Below are 18,663 nucleotides of genomic sequence, written 5' to 3'. Positions count from 1 at the left end.
TAAAAAAACTACATATTAATTTGCTTTAAGATAACTATAATAAATACATTTCTTCTTAGCACAAATAATGTATTTTTATTTTAAATAACTATATTCTCAAAATAATGTGAAGAGTTGAATTATCTTACATTTTTGCAACATTTTAAACTGTCAAGTTAAAAAATCTATTAACTAGAAATAAATATGTGAACAATTTTTTTGGGAAGAGTTTCCCCTCATTGGCAAGTTTGAAATATAACCTTGGTACCTCTTTACAATGAATTCATTTGAAGCATTGCTTTAATAAGGAGAGGATTAGGGAAGCTTTCTCTATGTTTTCCTGGGGAGAAATTTCATGCATATTGTTCAGATTTTCCTTTGAGTTTGAGGTTTTTACATTCATTAAATACTCATAATCTTTCTGGCCACATCCTTGAAGGCTTGTTTTACTTGTTTGTTCCTTAAGGTGTAAATGAATGGGTTCAATAAAGGGGCAACTGAGTTATTGAGCACAGCTACCCCCTTATTGAAGGCAACTCCTTCTTTAGCTGAGGGTTTTATGTACATGAAGATGCAGCTGCCATAAGAGAGGGAGATGACAATCATGTGGGAAAAACACGTGGAAAAAGCCTTTTTCCTTTGCTGAGCTGAGGGGATCTTGAGAATGGTCCAGATGATGTTTGTGTAGGAGAGAATCACTAGCATCAGAGTGACCACCAAGGTCACAACTGCTAAGATAAAGTCAACCAGCTCCAGGAATCTTGTGTCTGAGCAAGATATTTCTAGGAGGGGTCCATAGTCACAGTAATAATGATTCAGCATGTTGGAGGCACAGAAATCCAGCTGACTGGTCAGGATGATTGGGGATATGATGATTAGGAATCCAGCCAACCAAGAGCAGAGGACCAGCTGGATGCAGACTCTGCTGCTCATAATGGTCATGTAATGCAGGGGTTTGCATATGGCCACATAGCGGTCAAAGGACATGGCAGCCAGAAGGTAAAACTCTGTGGCTCCAAAGAAGATGGCAAAGAAATACTGTGTGAAGCAGCCAGCAAAGCTGATGCTCTTGTTTCCAGTTGTGATGCTGAACAGCAGCCTGGGAGTAAAAGTGGTTGTAAAGGAAATTTCTAAGAAGGAGAAGTTCCGGAGGAAGAAATACATGGGAGTCTGGAGGTGGGAATCCAGTAGAGTAAGGGTGATGATTGTCAGGTTTCCAATGATGCTGAATATGTAGGTGAGGAAGAGAAATATAAAGATTACAAGTTGGATCTCCGGGATGTCTGATAGTCCCAGAAGAATGAATTCTGTCAGAAAGGTTTGGTTTTTCATTGCTAACCTTTGCTGCCTATAAAGGTACAGAGGAATAAATCAGTGATGAGAATTGAAGAGGAGCTCAGGAACATTTAGGAGAAGCTAAGTCTTTTCTGTTGAGTCGGTTCAAATATCTATTTTTTGTCAATTTGATTCAAATGAGAGATTTTCTATTGGACAGAGAGGCTGGATCTTCACAGGAATTATTATTTTAAATTTTCATGCAGGAAAATTTTCTCCTTGGTTCCATTTTAGGCTCTTCACGCACTTTCCTAGCCTACCTTCTAAACCAACTCCCAAGTTATCATTCTCTCCATTTTCTATTTTTATTTTCACTTTGAACATTGAGTCTACTTTTGATCTTTCACTACATCTGGTAACTTGGCAGTGATGTCTCATTTCCATCACTCTCTTGGTCTCAGTGTGAGAAGAAAAGCTGTGTTAGTTCACAGTTGAGGAGGCTTTAGGAGGGAATCAGCACTACCATTATAATTGCAGTAACCAAAGATGCCCTCAACTTCCCTTCAATTTTTTGAATTTGTGGACTGTTGTAACTAACATCATCGGTCTGTAAATCTTTGTTGCCAGTGTCAGCTTTCTTTTGGTCTCAGGACTCCTGTCTTAGATGGTTTTAGCAGTGGACCAGGTGCTATATATCCAAGAAGATACCTGATATCATTTTCTTTCATATCTATTGGTACTAATAACCATGTAATTTTACTCTGGCTAGACAAAGAGAACTGAAATCAAAAGTTGCAAACCTCATTTAAGAGTTTGGTGCTGGCACAAAAACAGAGACATATGTCAATGGAACAGAATAGAAAACCCAGAAATGGACCCACAACTATATGGTCAACTAATCTTTAACAAAGCAGGATAGAATATCCAATGGAAAAAAGACAGTTTATTCAACAAGGCTGTTGGGAAAATTGGACAGCAACATGCAGAAGTTGTTTGCGACTAGTTATATCATACTTCAAGAGGTTGAGTATTTTTTAGTTTATTTGAGTAGTTTAGTTGAGTATTTTAGTTTATAGGTGAAGAACATTGTTCTGAATAGTTACATAGCTATTATGATAAAATTTAACTTAAATTTAAAATTCAGACTAAATTTTATTTAACCTTCTCTATAGTTCTCAAATTCTCAGAGCCTTTTTCAGCAGGTAACATACTTACAGTTTATTAATAAGTAAAATTTCCTCTGGCATGATCCTCCACATCTACCTTTCTTTTATCAAGACATTTCTGTCCCTGTACTCATCTTCTCATACCTCTTTTCAAAAGAGTAGATGACTCTTCTTGTGTCAGAGGCCAGTCTCTTTCTAACTCTTGAAAATACAAACAAGTAACAAACATATTTATTTTACCATCTTCTCCATTAAAAAGCATTTTATGTACATTTACTTGGTTATAACTATGATAATAACTGTCATCACTTGAGTTGCCAAACCTTGTCATTATTTTATTTGATTCCCATAATAACTCTTTGAGATAGACTATCTCCATTTTTCAGATGAGGAAAGGGAGCTTTGGAGCAGTTGATAAATTGTTCCAAATCCCACTAGTGTCTTGTGGGGCCAGAATTATGTCCCGGTACTGCCTGATCCTTAGTCTGCACACTCAACTACCAGGTTGTGCTGCTTTCCCATCCTCATTCAGGAACAGAATGATTTGAACTATTATCTGAATCTTACAGATGAGATAATGTGCATTAATGATATTGTGAGGATAATAGTGGTGATGATGATAAACTGAGGCTGGTAAAATTTTAGTGGTTTGGCCAAGCACACATAGCTGCAAATTCTTCTATTTTATAATACACATGCACTAGACATGCTTCTTTGTTTTTTAACATATTTATTAAACAGAGATTGCATATTCTTAAAAAAATTCTGTATTTTTATATTTTGTCTCAATATTGTCTTTGATTTTTTTCCTTCTAATATTTTCTTAATTTCTGCCTTTAACTAATGGCTTCTTCCTAATTTTTCATCCTTTATCGAGATTCTAATGATGTTTTCTTACTCTGGCTTTACATTCCTCTAAACACATTTTTCAGAAGTTGTTGCTGGCTTTAGTTTTAAAATGTGTGAAACGATTCTGTCTTATACTTGCATCATACTGTTAGGCCTGGATTCCTGTTTCATTTTCAGTCCCATATTTTTAACTCTCTATAATACATTTTCTTTTGGACATATTCCCCTCAAATTAAGCTTAGGGGAAGTTAGGGAACTAACAGGAACTTGCAAGAGCCAGTTTAGGATAAAGTTGCTTGAATACAAAAATTGATTTTTTTCCATTTCCTTTCTCTCTTCCACTGATGAGTGGAACACATCAGGACACATCATGAGTCTTACCTGGTTCTGCTGGAATTTTGAATGTTAAAATATATCTCAGCGTCTTTTTTTTTTCCTTGTGATAAAGCCTATTTAAATTTCCAAACTCCTTGATAGGTTTTTTTGGTTAAATGTCAAGAAATTTAATTTTGAAAAATAGTAACTCTTAAGAGTCAGGGTTCAGTAAGTGTTGGTTCTCTTGCCCTTCCCCTGCTTTTAAGGAACTTACAGTCTATTTTTAGAAAGATGTCATATACATAAAATAGAAAATGGTAAATTATTGAATAGAATGCATCATTACATTAATTCTTATTTAAAAAATGTTATTTTATAAAAACTGACAGTTTTATCACTCCCAAGTTTTCTTTCAGAAGGTAGTTGAAAAAGTTCTGTTTGTAGACCATTGATCTAAATTTAATTTCCTGTACATTTATCCATATAAATCCTAAAGGAGATTTCTAGTATTTTCAGGCAAACTTTTAATAGGAAGATAGTCCTTACATTAACCCTGAAAAACACCTGGCTCAAGCTACTAGAGTCTTTCTCTGTTTCTATAGCCAAGACACTATAGAAATGGGAGTTTATCTCTTCCTCCACTTCTTGCAGATCTCCTTGTGCAAATAGAGACAGAAAATCAGTAAATTGAGTCCATTTGCTAGGCACTATCATCTGAGTAAGACAACCCGTAAAGAGTGTAATTAGCATTTGTGAGATGCTTTGTGGAATTAAAAAAATTGTGGTAAAAAACATGGAACATAAAATTTACCATCTTAATCATTTTTAAGTTCAATAGTGTTAAGTATATTTACTTCAGTGTGCAACAGATCTCCAGAACTTTTTATCTTGTAAAACTGAAACGCTATAGCCATTTAACAACTCATTTTCCCCCTTCTTTCCTGCCTCTGGCAAGCACCATTCTACTTTCTGTTTTTATGAATCTATTTTAGTTAGCACATATAAATAAAATCATACAATATTTGTCATTTTGTGACTTTTATTTTGCTTAGTGTAATTTTCTCAAGGGATGTTCTCCCTTTTAAAGGCTGAATAATGTTGCATCATGTATACATATCATATTTTACTTACCCAGTCATCTATTGATGGATGTTTGGGTTGCTTCTATTTTGGTTATTGTGTATAATGGTGCTATAAACATGAGTGTGCAAATATATCTTCGAGATCCTACTTTCAGTTCTTCTGGGTATATACCCAGCAGCCTGTATTGTTGGATCATATGGTAATTCTATTTTTAGTTTTTTGGGGAACCACCATGCTGTTTTCCATTGTGGCTATACTCTGTGGAATTTTTACATCAAAATGAACACCTGAATATCTGTGACACAGCATAAATGCAGAGAGATGCCTGATTCTAAGATAAGAATTAATGTAAATGATGCATTTTATTCAGGCATTAACTATTTTGTGATATATATTAAGCAGATATATAATTAAGCATATATATCTGTATATATCTATCCCTGTATATATCTATCTCACACACACACACACACACACACACACACACACACACACACCATCTTTCTAAGAATGGACTATAAATTCCTTAAGAGCAGGAGAAGGACAGGAGAACCAACACTTATTGAATGATTGTAGTGTTGGTTTATACTAGGCATATTATAAATATATTATTCCTCTTTTTTGGTATTCTTTTATTCTCCAATAACAGTGGCAAAAACACACAGTATGGTCAAAATACATAGTTGTTAAATAAATGAAAAAAAGATAGTGCTCTTTTTTCTCTTCCCCTCCTTAGTTTGTTCTCTTTGGTAATTTACCACATAAATTGTATATATGTTTTTGCTTTTTGGTCTAGTAACTAACAGGAACTTCCAAGAGCCAGTTTAGGATAAAGTTGCTTGAATACAAAAATTGATTTTTTTCCATTTCCCTTTTCTCTTCCACTGATGAGTGGAACACATCACGACACATCATGAGTGTTGCCTGGTTCTGCTGGAATTTTGAGCTGAGAGCCAGGCCTCTATTGGCAAGGTGTTTTTTTAAATTTTTTAATTTTTATTTTTTAGAGATTATTTTTTTTCATAGTTTGTGCTCTTCCATCACCAAATAAGAAAAATCTGCATTTCTTTTATTTGTTATTGAATTTTGAAATGCTTTAATAAATGTAGAGTTTGGGCACACAACTCCCTCATGCTTTGTTTTCAGGATATTTATCTGTCTCTCATGGAAAGAGAAACCTCAGACATCAAATGATTTCAGGGGGGCTTTCATGAACTACTTAAAATTTAAAAAAAAAAAATTTTTTTTTTCAACGTTTATTTATTTTTGGGACAGAGAGAGACAGAGCATGAACGGGGGGGGGGGGCAGAGAGAGAGGGAGACACAGAATCAGAAACAGGCTCCAGGCTCCAAGCCATCAGCCCAGAGCCCGACGCGGGGCTCGAACTCACAGACCGTGAGATCGTGACCTGGCCGAAGTCGGACGCTTAACCGACGGCGCCACCCAGGCGCCCCACTACTTTAAATTTTTAACACTGACTCTACTCTTAGGGAGAAGTGTTCATCTGCACCTGGACTCCCCCATCCTGTCTATCTAAGCCTCTTGGATAGGCTGAGTCATTTCCTTGGCCCCAATACAGAACCAGGAATTCCAGATATTTTGTTGTAATATTCTTTTTCAAAAAGGTCAGTGATTGTTCTAAGAAAGAGGCCTCAAATGTCTTTGGGCATCCTATTTTTGTTCTGATCTTCTAGGTTCCCTGAAATAAAGAAATCCTAAGACCCTGAACCCTAAGCCCTCTACCCCTGGGCTGTGTGCCTATCTGGAACACCAGAGAGCCATCTTTGCTGTTGTTCCCAAGAATGTACTAATCTCGAGGATGTGTAGAATTAGCTAATGTCATCCAATGATGTGAATGTCCAAGCTCTTGTGCTTCCTTGCCTTCATTTTCGGTCTTTGATGAACAACTTTATGTTATGATTCAAAAGTTCACATTTACATTCCATATAAATTCTGTAATAAATTCACTTCAATAGTTTTATAATATTGTTTGTAGATGTAAAAAGTTGGAAACAATTTGAATTTCCACCAATAAGGAAATGATGAAAAAATTTTGGGATATCCAAACTACAAAATGCCAATAAAAATGAATGGCAAAGATTTATGTGAACTCATTTGGAAAGATATATTTTTTATATTGCTATGTGAATAAAGCAAGCTGCTGAACTATAGTGTATTGTGTGATCCCCATTGGGTAAAAAAAGATATATCTCAATATCTCTATATCTTATATATGATATAAAAGTCACATAGATCTGGGAGAATAAAGGATCAGTATTATCTTTATGAAGTTAGATGAGGAAGTGAGGGACATAGGGAAAGCTGTCTGTTTATACTTTGTACTGCATGAATGCTATAAATTATTTTTAAAAATTGAATTTTAGGTGACATACAATGTTATATTAGTCTCATATACAACATAGTGAATTGACCATTCTATACATTACTCAGTGCTCACCACAATGAGTATAGTTACCATCTGTCATCATACAATGTTTTCTCAATATTATTGACTATATTCCCTATGCTCTACTTTTCAGCTCCATGACTTATTTATTTTATAACTGAAAGTTTGTACCTTTTAATCCCATTCACCCGTTTCACCCATCTTACCAATCCTCCCTGCTGGCAACCACTAGTTCTCTATTTATGAGTCTGTTTCTGTTTGTTTTTTAGACCCTACGTATAAGTGAAATCATATGGTATTTGTATTTCTCTCTCTGATTTATTTCACTTAGCGTGATACTGTCTAGATTGGAACCATCAGCAAAATGAAAAGGCAACCTAGTGAATGGGAAAAGTTAGTTTTTAATAAAAACCCCCACACTCATATGATTTCATGCTCCATAAGCACAAACAGGTAACATTGATATAGCTATAAAATGCAAATATACTTACACTTGACTTTCAGGGCAAGTGTGAGATATTACCCATACATGTCCGTGGGATGAATCACAATTTAGGAGTCTGAAGTGGATGAACGGTGGCATAAAATTGAACTTGTTTGCTTTCCCACCTGTACTTATTGACCTAATTGTCCACAAATTTCACAAACTTATGAAAATTTAGTAGGAAAAACCCTACTCATCCTGCTCTATATCAGCTTAACTGTGCCACTTTTTCATTCTACATTAATTTAAAATGCACCCTGGACACCCCTGAGATAAGATTTATTTAAATTAAGCATAGTTAAGTAGTGATAACGGGAAGCATCCTTCTTCAAAGCTTTTTTCCTTTGTTCTGACTTGTTTGAGCCTGGGTATGTGCTCCTTATGATTTTATAGCAGAATGAAGCATATTTGAAGTGTTCTATTCAGAAGAGACCTCAGCACGATCATTTGAGGACAGAAGTTAAAGATCCCAGGAGACCAACATTTAGAGCATACTAATAAACTCTATTTTGTTGAAAACTCTGGAATTGAACTTTTAATAAAGAAGAAGTCCAAAGGGACTCTGAGGAAGCTAATAGGAGAACATCAGTGTAGTACAAAAGCCTTGTGGAAACTGCAGTAATGATAGTAATTAAAAATAATAACAGGCAATAGAAAACAACATGTTTTTTGAGCAGTTTACTACATGCTGTGCATAATGCTAAATAAGATACCTTTATTACATTTATGTATAACTCTAGACAATATAACGTAATTATTTGCTTGATGTGTAGAACACTGTATGTCTTCCCAAAGGTAAGATAGTAGCACTTCGGGCATTTGCTTTCTGTTGCTGTGGTGATCTTCATATTCGTCAAGTAACATGAGATATGGAGGAGAGGTTAATATTTTCCCCAGTAGCCCCTTTTCTTTCCCGTCAGTATTTTGTGCCCTGATAACTATTCTGAGATGGAAGACTGGAGGCCCTGTATCCTTCTTCCATTTCCTAAGTCTTGAAAAAAATCCCTCTTCTACTTCCTGACTGACACTCTTGCTCAAACCTCTTCAAATCCATTATCAAAGTCTAAATATTTTATTTTATTTTAATTCCAGTGTAGTTAACATACAGTGTTATATTAGTTTCAGGTGTACATTATAGTGATTCAGCAATTCCATATATTACTCGGTGCTCATCAAGATATTTCTTAATCTCTCTTAATCCTCATCACCTATTTCATCCATCCCCCACCCACCTTCTCTCTGATAACCATCAGTTTGTTCTCTGTAGTTAGAAGTCTGTTTCTTGGTTTCTGTCTCTCTTTTTCTCCTTTGTTCATACGTTGTGTTTCTTAAATTCCACATGTGAGTGAAATCATATGGTATTTGTTGTTCTCTGACTGACTTATTTCACTTAGTGTTATACTCTCTAGCTCCATCCATGTTGTTGCAAATGGCAAGATTTCATTCTTTTTATGGCTGAATAATAGTCCATTGCATATATATACACGCACCAGATCTTTATCCAGTCATCTATTGATAGACACTTGGGCTGCTGTCATAATTTGGCTATTGTAAATAAGGTTGCCATAAACTTAGGGATACCTGTATCACTTTGAAATAATGTTTTTGTATTTTTGGAGTAAATACCTAGTAGTGTGATTACTGGATCATAGAGTAGATCTATTTTTACTTTTTGAGGAAACTCTATACTGTTTTCCACAGTGGCTGCACTAGTTTGCATTCCCACCAATAGTGTAAGAGGGTTCCTTTTTTTCCACATTCTTGGCAACACTTGTTTCTTGTGTTTCTGATTTTAGCCATTCTGACAGTTGTGAGGTGATATCTCATTGTAGTTTTTTAAAGTTTATTTATCTTAAGGGGAGAGGGGCAGAGAGAGAGAGGAGGAAAGAAAATCCTAAGCAGGCTCTGTGCTGTCAGCGTGGAGTCCCATGTGGGGCTCGATCTCACGAACCATGAGATCATGACCTGAGTCAAAATCAAGAGTTGGATGCTTAACTGACTGAGCCACATAGGTGCCCCGCCCCCCTTTGTAGTCTTGATTTGCATTTCCTTGATGATGAGTGATGTTGAGCATCTTTTCATGTGCCTGTTGGCCCTCTGGATGTTTTCTTTGGAGAAATGTGTGTTCATGTCTTCTGCCCATTTTTTAATTGCATTATTTATTTTTTTGGTGATAAGTTTTATAAGTTCTTTATATATTTTAGATACTTCACAAATACCTTTTCTCATTCTGTAGGTTGCCTTTTAATTTGATTGATTGTTTTCTTCAGGTGCAGAAACTTTTTATTTTGATGTAGTCCCAACAGTTTTTTTTTTTTTTTTTGCTTTTGTTTCTGTTGCCTCAGGAGACATACCTAGAAAAATGTTGCTACAGCCAATGTCAGAAAAATAACTGTCTGTGCTCTCTTCTAGGATTTTAATGGCTTCATGTCTCACATGTAGATCTTTCATCCATTTTGAATTTATTTTTGTGCACGGTATAAGAAAGTGGTCCAGTTTCATTCTTTCATATGTTGCTGTCCAGTTTTCCCAACACCATTTGTTGAAGAGAATATCTTTTTCCCATTGTGTAGTCTTTCCTGCTTTGTTGGAGATTAATGTGCCATATAATTGTGGGTTTATTTTTGGGTTTTCCATTCTGTTCTATTGATCAACGTGTCTATTTTTGTGCCAGTACCATACTGTTTTGATTACTGTAGCTTTGTAGTATAACTTGAAGTCTTGAATTGTGATACCTCCACTTGTGTTTTTCTTTTTCAAGGTTGCTTTGGCTATTAGAGATATTTAGTGGTTCCATACAAATTTTAGGATAGTTTGTTGTAGCTTTGTGAAAAATGCTGTTGGTATTTTGATAGGGATTGTACTAAATGTGTAGATTTCTTTGGGTAGTATAGATATGTTAACAATATTTGTTCTTCCAATTCATGAGCATGGGATGTCTTTCCTTTTCTTTGTGTCATCTTTAATTTCTTTCATGAGTGTTTTATTTTTTATTTTTTAAAATGTTTTATTTGTTTTTGAGAGAGAGAGAGAGAGAACTCGAGTGGGGGAGGGTTAGAGAGAGAGAGACCCAGAATCCAAAGCAGGCTACAGGCACTCAGTTGTCCACAGAGCCTGATGTGGAGCTCTAACTCATGAATTGTAGGATCATGTCCTGAGCCGAGTCAGATGCTTAACCGACTGAGCCATCCAGGTACCGCTCTTTCATCAATGTTTTATAGTTTTCAGGGTACAGGTCTTTCACCTCTTTAATTAGGTTTATCCCTAGTTATTTTATTATTTTTGGTGCAGTTGTAAATGGGATTGATTCCTTGATTTCACTTTCTGCTGCCTCATTATTGGTGTATATAAATGCAACAGATCTCTGTACAGTGATTTTATATCGTGTGACTTTACTGATATCATTGATCAGTTCTAGTAGTTTTTTGGTGGAGTCTTTGGGATTTTCTATATAGAGTATCATGTCATCTGAAAATAGTGAAAGTTCTAATTCTTCCTTGCTGATTTCGGTGTGTTTCTTTTTGTTTTCTGATGGCTGAACCTAGGACTTCCAGTACTCTGTTGGATACAAGTGGTGAGAGTGGACATCCTTGTCTTGCTCCTGACCTTAGGGGAAAAGCTCTCAGTTTTTTCCCATTGACTGTGATATTCCTTGTGGATTTTTCCTCTAAGGCCTTTATTATGTTGAGGTATTTTCCCTCCAATCTTACTTTGTTGAGGGTTAGGGTGAATGGATGTTGTACTTTGTCACATACTTTTTCTGCATCTATTGCATCTGCATCTATCTGTTCTCTTACTGAGGTGATTTATCACATTGATTTGTGAATGTTGAGCTACCCTTGCCTCCTGGGAACAAATCCCAATGAATCGTGGTGAATGATTTTTTTAATGTATTGTTGGATTCCGTTTGCTAGTATCTTGTTGAGGATTTTTGTTACCTATGTTCATCAGAGATTTTGGCCTGTAGTTCTCTTTTTGCTTTTTGGTACCTTTATCTGGTTTTGGCATCAGGGTAATGCTGGCCTTGTAGAGCGAATTTGGAAGCTTTCTTTTCTATTTTTTGGAAGAGTTTGAGAATAGATGTTAACTCTTTAAATGCTTGGTAGAATTCACCCATGAAGTCCTCTGGTTATGTATTTTTGTTTGTTGGAAGTTTTATGATTACTGATTCAATTTCATTGCTGGTAATCAGTCTGTTCAAATTTTCTGTTTCTTCCTGGTTCAGTTTTGGTAGTTTATATGTTTCTGGAATTTATTTGTTTCTTCTAGGTTGTTCAGTTTGTTGAACAGGCATATCATTTTTCATACTATTGTCTTACAGTTGTTTGTTATTTCTGTGGTGTTGGTTATTTCTCCTCTCTCATTTCTGATACTGTTTTTTGGTTTCTCTCTTTCTTTCTCTCTTTTTGATGAGTCTGGCTAGAGGTTTATCAATTTTGCTTATCTTTTTAAATAACCAACTCCTGGTTTCTTTGATATGTCTATTGTCCTTTTTTTTGTTTGTTTCTATATTATTTATTTCTGCTCTAACCTTCATTATTTTCTTCCTTCTCCTGGTTTTGTGTTTTTTTGTTGTTGTTGTTTTTCTAGATCCTTTAGGTGTAAGGTTAGGCTGTTGAGATTTTTTTTGCCTCTTGAGGTAGGTCTGAATTGCTGTAAACTTCCCTCTTAGACCTGCTTTTGCTGAATCCCAAAGGTTTTGGACCAATGTGTTTTCATTTTCATTTGTTTTCATATAACTTTTGATTTCTTTCATTTCTTGGTTGACCCATTCATTGTTTAGTAGCATGTTATTTAATCTACACGTATTTGTGTTCTTTCCAGGTTTTTTCTTGTGGTTGATTTCTAGTTTCATAGAGTTGTGGTCAGAAAAGATTCATGGCATGACTCAGATCTTTTTGAATTTGTTGAGACTTGTTTTATGGGCTAACAGGTCATCTATTTTTGAGAATGTCCATGTGCACTTGAAAAGAATGTCTATGCTACTGTTTTAGGATGGAATGTTTTGATTATATCGATTAAATCCATCTGGTCCAGTGTGTCATTCAAGGCCACTATTTCCTTGTTAATTTTCTGTTTCGATGATCTGTCAGTTGATGTAAATAGGGTGTTGAGGTCCCGTATACTATTGTATTACTGTCAGTCAGTTCCTTTATCTTTGTTACTAACTGCTTTATGTATTTGGGTGCTCTCATGTTGGGTGCATAAATATTTACAATTGTTGTATCTTCTTGTTGGATTGTTATCTTAATGATTATATGGTGTCCCTCTTTGTCTCTTGTTACAGTCTTTATCTTAAAGTCTGTTTTGTCTGGTATATGTATTGCTCCCCTGGGCTTCTTTTGACATCCATTTGCATGATAAATGTTTCTTTTTCCTTTCACTTTCAGTCTGCAGGCATCTTTAAGTCTGAAATGTGTCTCTTGCAGGCAGCATATAGATAGGTCTTGTTTTTTTTTTTTTTTTTTTTTTTTTATCCACTCTGTCACCTTATATCTTTTGATTGGAGCATTTAGTTCTTTTAAATTCAAAGTAATTATTGATAGATATGTATTTATTGCCATTTTGTTACTTGTTTTGTGGTTGTTTTTTGTAGGTTTTTTCTGATTCTTCTTTTGCTGACTTTCATGGTTTGTTGGCTTTCTGTAGTGATATATTTGGATTTCTTTCTCTTTATTCTTTGCATATCTATTACTGGATTTTGATTTGTGGTTCCCAGTAGGTTTGTACACACATTAGAGTCATTATTAATTGTGATGATCCAGTTACCCCAAGTTTGGTCAGTGGGAGCCCCTACAAACTGACTTCTGTGAATTTTTTAGTTCTTCCCAATATTCTTTGGGAGACTTCATATTGTATAATACAATAAGATGTCCTATCTTACTTGTACTTTCTTTTTGCTAGCACTGAAATCAGTTATTCATCCTAAGAGCCCTAGTTTCTTTTGGTGGAGGATGGTTTTTAGAAATCAAGATTTGGGTGGTTTAGATGTGAGGTGTTCTCATTGCTACCAGAGTGCCATTGCTTATAATAGACAAAGCTAGGAAATATATATATTGACACACACATGTACACGTGTGCACACAGATACATATTCATAACTCTTCCTCTCTTTGTTTATATATATTAAACACCATGAGTTCATGTCAATTCTAATCCAACACCACTGGATTAAGTCTAGCCCCAACTTTCTGTATTTGTAACTCACTTTTATGATAGTGAGAAAACTGGTTCCTATTATTCTTAGTATATTTACTTTGCTCAGTTCCCCAGTATGTAACCAATTTCTTTGCTGGCTGAAAGCCCAGCCCTAGACATGCTGCCTCCTTCTCCAAGTTATTTCTGACTTTGACAAAGATTATGATGTTTTAAATGAAAGATTGAGGAAGTTGAGAGCAACCAATGTATGTGTTGAGTGTCCAAAGTGAAGCTATTCAGTTTGTGTGATAGGACAGACATACTATTGTTATTCAAAAATATCTGTTATTCCTTTCTGGGTATTATAATATCCCACCCTGTTGACATCAGGCTTGGCCTTATGGCTTGCTTTAATTAATGTTAATTAATTAAATGTGAGTGGAAAGGATATGAATTACTTTATCACAGTGTTCCAGACAGAAGCTTCTCCATTAGTGTGGGCATGTGAGTAAAAATAATATGCAGCAGAGCTTCAGTTGTTCCACAATGGATGTGCATAATGAACAAGAAATAAAGCTTTGTCTTTGTCCAGGTTGTTACTGCAGCATAACGTTTATAGTCAGACTGATATGTCTGGATTTGTATATTGGAGCCCAGGGAGAATTTTGATAGTCATGCATCAAAAATGTAGATTACTATGGGTAGTATGAATATTTTAACAATGTTAATTTTTTTCTGTCCATGAACACAGAGGATCTTATCATTTATTTATGTCTTCTTCAATTTCTTTCATTAGTGTCACATAATTTCAACATGTAGTTCTTTCATATCCTGGTTAAATTTGTTCCTAAGTATTTTATTGACTTTTATGCCATTATAAATGGGATTATTTTCTTAATTTCTCTTTTTTTTTGAAAACATTTTTTAACGTTTATTTATTTTTGAGACAGAGAGAGACAGAGCATGAACGGGGGAGGGTCAGAGAGAGGGAGACACAGCATCTGAAACAGGCTCCAGGTTCTGAGCTGTCAGCACACAGCCCGACACGGGGCTCGAACCCACGGACCGCAAGATCATGACCTGAGCCGAAGTCGGCCACTTAACCGACTGAGCCACCCAGGCGCCCCTCTTAATTTCTCTTTTGATAGTTCATTGTTAGTGTAGAGAAATGCAACTAATTTTTGTATGTTGGTTTTGTGTCCTGCAACTTTACTGAATTTATTGATTAGTTCTAACAGTTTTTTGGTGGAGTCTTAAGGGTTTTCTATATATAAGATCATGTCATCTGCAAACAGATCATTGTAGTTTTTCCTTTCTGATTTTCACACCTTTTCTTTCCTTTTTTTCTTTCCTTCCTTCCTTCCTTCCTTTCTTCCTTCCTTCCTTCCTTCCTTCTTCTTGCTTATTATTATTGTTATTCTTGTTAATTGCTCTGGCTAGGGCTTCCAGTGTTATGGCGAATAAAAGTGGTGAGAGTGGGCACCATGTCTTGTTCCTGATTTTAGAGCAAAAGTTTTTAACATTTCACTGTTGAATATGATGTTAGCTGTGGGATTGTCATATATGATTTTTACTATGTTGAGGCATGTTTCTTCTTTACCCACTTTGTTGAGAATTTTTATCATGAAAGTGTTGTATTTTGTAAATTACCTTTTCTGCAACTATTAAGCTGGTCATATTACTTTTTATCCTTCATTTGGTTGATGTGTTGTATCATATTTATTGATTTGTTTGTGTTGAACCACCTGTGTGTCCCAGGAATAAATCCCACTTGATCATGGTATATGATTCTTTTTAGTGTCCTGTTGATTTAGTTTGCTAGCATTTGATAAAAATTTTTGCATCTAAAGTCATCAGGGTTATTGGCTTGTAGTTTTCTTTTTCTGTAGTGTCCTATCAGTGTAATACCGACCCCATAAAATGGATTTGAAGTGTTCCATCCTCTTCAATTTTTTGGAAGGGTTGAAAGGGATTGGCATTAATTGTTTAAATGTTTGGTAGAATTCATCCATAAAACCATCTGGTCCTGGGCTTTTTTTGTTGGGAGGTTTTTGATTACTTGTTATTGGTCTGTTCATATTTTATGTTTCTTTATGATTTGGTCTTGGTAGACTGAATGTTACTAGGAATTTATCCATTTCTTCTAGGTTGTCCATTTTAATGGCATATAATTTGTCATGGTAGTTATTCTAATCTTTTGTATTTGTGTGGTGTCAATTGTAATGTTTCTTCTTTCATTTATAATTTTATTTATTTGAGCCCTCTCTCTTTTTTCTTGGTTAGTGTAGCTAAAGCCTTGTCAATTTTATTTATCTATTAAAAAACTAGCCCTTAGTTTTGTTAAATTTTTCTACTGTTTTTCTTGGTTTGTTTCATTTATTTCTGCTCTGATATTTGATAGTTCCTTCCTTCAGCTAATTATGGACTTAGTTCTTTTTCTAGTTTCTTGAGGTATAATGTTAGTTTTATTCTATTTGAGATCTTTCTTTTTTCTTAATGTATGCATTTATAGTTACAAATTTTCTTCTTAGAATTGCTTTGCTGCATCTTTGCTGCAGTTTTAGAATGTTGTATTTCAGCATTATCTAATTTCTTTTTTTTTGATCCACTGGTTGTTTAGGTGTGTATTGTTTAATTTCCATGTTTCAGTGAATTTTCTAGCTTTTATCTTGTTGATTTCTAGTTTCATACTATTGTGGGTGGAAAAGATAATTGATACAATTTCCATCTTCTTGAATTTGTTGAGAGTTGTTTTTTGGCCAAACATATGATCTATCCTAAAACTGTTCTGTATAAATTTGTGAAGAATGTGTATTCTGCTATTATTAGATGGAATATTCTGCATATATTTGTTAGGTCTAGTCTATTTGGTTTATAATTTAGTTCAAATCTGGTGTTTCTGAAAGATCTCTCTTTGGATGATCTATCCATTGTTGAAAATGAGATATTAAAGTTTTTAAACTATTACTGTGTTGCTGTTTATTTCTTTCTTCAGTGTTTGCTTTATATATTTATGTGCTCTGATGTTGGGTGCATATGTATTTATAATTGTTATATCTTCTTGATGAATTGACCTCTTTATTATAACATAATGACCTTTGTGTCTTGTCAGTTTTTCACTTAAAGTCTATTTTGTCTTATATAAGTATATCTACCTCTGCTTTCTTTTGGTTTCCATTGCATGGAAGATTTTTTTCTATTCCTTCACTTTGAGACTATGTATTGTCTTAAAGCTTAAGTGAGTCCCTTGTAGACAGTAATATAGCTTTGCCTTTTTTTCCCTTCCCCATTCAGCTTTTTGGTTGGAGAATTTAATCCATTTATATTTAAAGTCATTATTGATAGGTAAGGACCCAATAATGCATGTTATTAATCGTTTTCTGGTTGTTTTGTCATTCTCTTGTTTCTTCCTGTCTTGTTCTTTTCTATAGTGGTATGTTTTGATTCTTTTCTGTTTGTATTTTGGTGAACCTGGTGTATATTTTTGTGGTTAACATAAGGTTTAACATAAAACATTTTATAGACATAACTGTCTATTTTAAGCTAATAACAGCTTATCTTTGATCACATACATGAACTATACCCTTTTACTCCCTTTCCAATTTTATGTTTTTAATGTCATAATTTACTTCTTTTATATTGTGTATCCATTAAGAAATCATTGCTGCTGTAGTTATTTTTAATACCTTTGTCATTTAATGTTTATGCTAGAGTTAAGTGATTACCATATCACTGTCTTATAGTATTAGAGTGTTCTGAATTTTACTATATACTTACCTTTACCTTTTATGTGTTTTACATATTCCTGTCTTTTCATGTTATTAGTTACATCCTTTCATTTCAGCTTGTAGAACTCCTTTAGTATTTCTTTTAAGACATATCTGGTGGTATGAACTCCCTCAGCTTTTGTTTCTTGGGTGGGAAAGTCTTTATTTCTGTTTCATTCCTGTTGGACAAACTTGTCAGATAAAGTTTTCTCAGTTGGCAGTTTTTTCTTTCAGCACTTTGAGTATATTATCTCATTCTCTCCTTGCCTGTAAGATTTCTGCTGGAAAATTGCTTATAGTGTTATGGGGATTCCCTGTTTTTTTAATGTTTGTTTATTTATATTGAGAGAGAGAGAAAGGGAGAGAGAGAGAGAGAGAGAGAGAGAGAGAGAGAACAGGAGAGAGGCAGAACCAGAGAAGGAGAAAGAGAATCCCAAGCAGGCACTGTGTTATTAGTGCAGAGCCTGACATGGGGCTTGACCTCATGAACCATCTCAAGAACCATGAGATCATGACTTGAACTGAAATTAAAGTCAGATGCCTAACTGATTGAGCCACTCAGTTGCTCCAGGGATTCCCTAATTTTTGAGGATTATTTTCTTTTTCTGCTTTTAAGCTTCTTTTTTTGTTCTTGGTTTTATCATTTTGTTATAATGTGTCTTGGCAGGATCATTTTAGGTTGAAATTTTGGGGAATCTATGAGCTTTATGAACTTGGATGTCCACCTCTCTCCCCAGATTTAGAAAGTTCTTAGCCATTATTTATTTACATAAACTTTCTACCTCCTTTCCCCTCTCTTTTCCTTCTGGAACTCCAATAATGTGTAGATTGTTTCTCTTGATGGTATCTTATAATTCATGTAGGCATTTCTTCACTTTTTTTCATTCTTTGTCCTTTGGCTTCTCTGACTGGATAATATCAAGTGAACTGTCTTGAAATTCACAATTCTTTCATCTGCTTTGTCAAGCTTGATTTTGAGGCTCTCCATTGAATTCTTTGGTTCAGTAATATTTGATTCTAGGTTTATATTTCTTTGTTGAACTTCTCATTTTGTTCATTCATAGTTTTCCTATTTTCTTTTAATTGTCAATCTGTGGTTTCTTGTAGTTCACTAAATTTTTTAAGATGATTATTCTGAATCTTTGCCAGACAGACCATAGATCTCCATTTCTTTTTTTCTCTTTCCAAGTTTTTTTTTT

At 34.7% G+C, this 18,663-nt stretch overlaps 1 protein-coding gene across 1 annotated transcript; it reads right to left on the bottom strand.

Moving 5' to 3' along the window:
- Nucleotides 1-381: 381 nt before the first annotated feature.
- On the bottom strand, nt 382-1,369 carry LOC101088763 (olfactory receptor 6C4-like). The gene has a single exon (XM_003988848.2). The coding sequence runs from the start codon at nt 1,309-1,311 to the stop codon at nt 382-384; it is 930 nt and encodes a 309-aa protein (XP_003988897.1). The 5' UTR covers nt 1,312-1,369.
- Nucleotides 1,370-18,663: the final 17,294 nt, after the last annotated feature.

The sequence above is a fragment of the Felis catus genome, chromosome B4 (assembly GCF_018350175.1).
Source record: "Felis catus isolate Fca126 chromosome B4, F.catus_Fca126_mat1.0, whole genome shotgun sequence".
Taxonomy (NCBI): domain Eukaryota; kingdom Metazoa; phylum Chordata; class Mammalia; order Carnivora; family Felidae; genus Felis; species Felis catus.
This window is presented reverse-complemented; position numbering and strand designations above follow the sequence as displayed.

Bases quoted from the DNA above. Each gene is read 5' to 3' on its own strand.
- LOC101088763 (XM_003988848.2), bottom strand. From the start codon at position 1,311: ATGAAAAACCAAACCTTTCTGACAGAATTCATTCTTCTGGGACTATCA.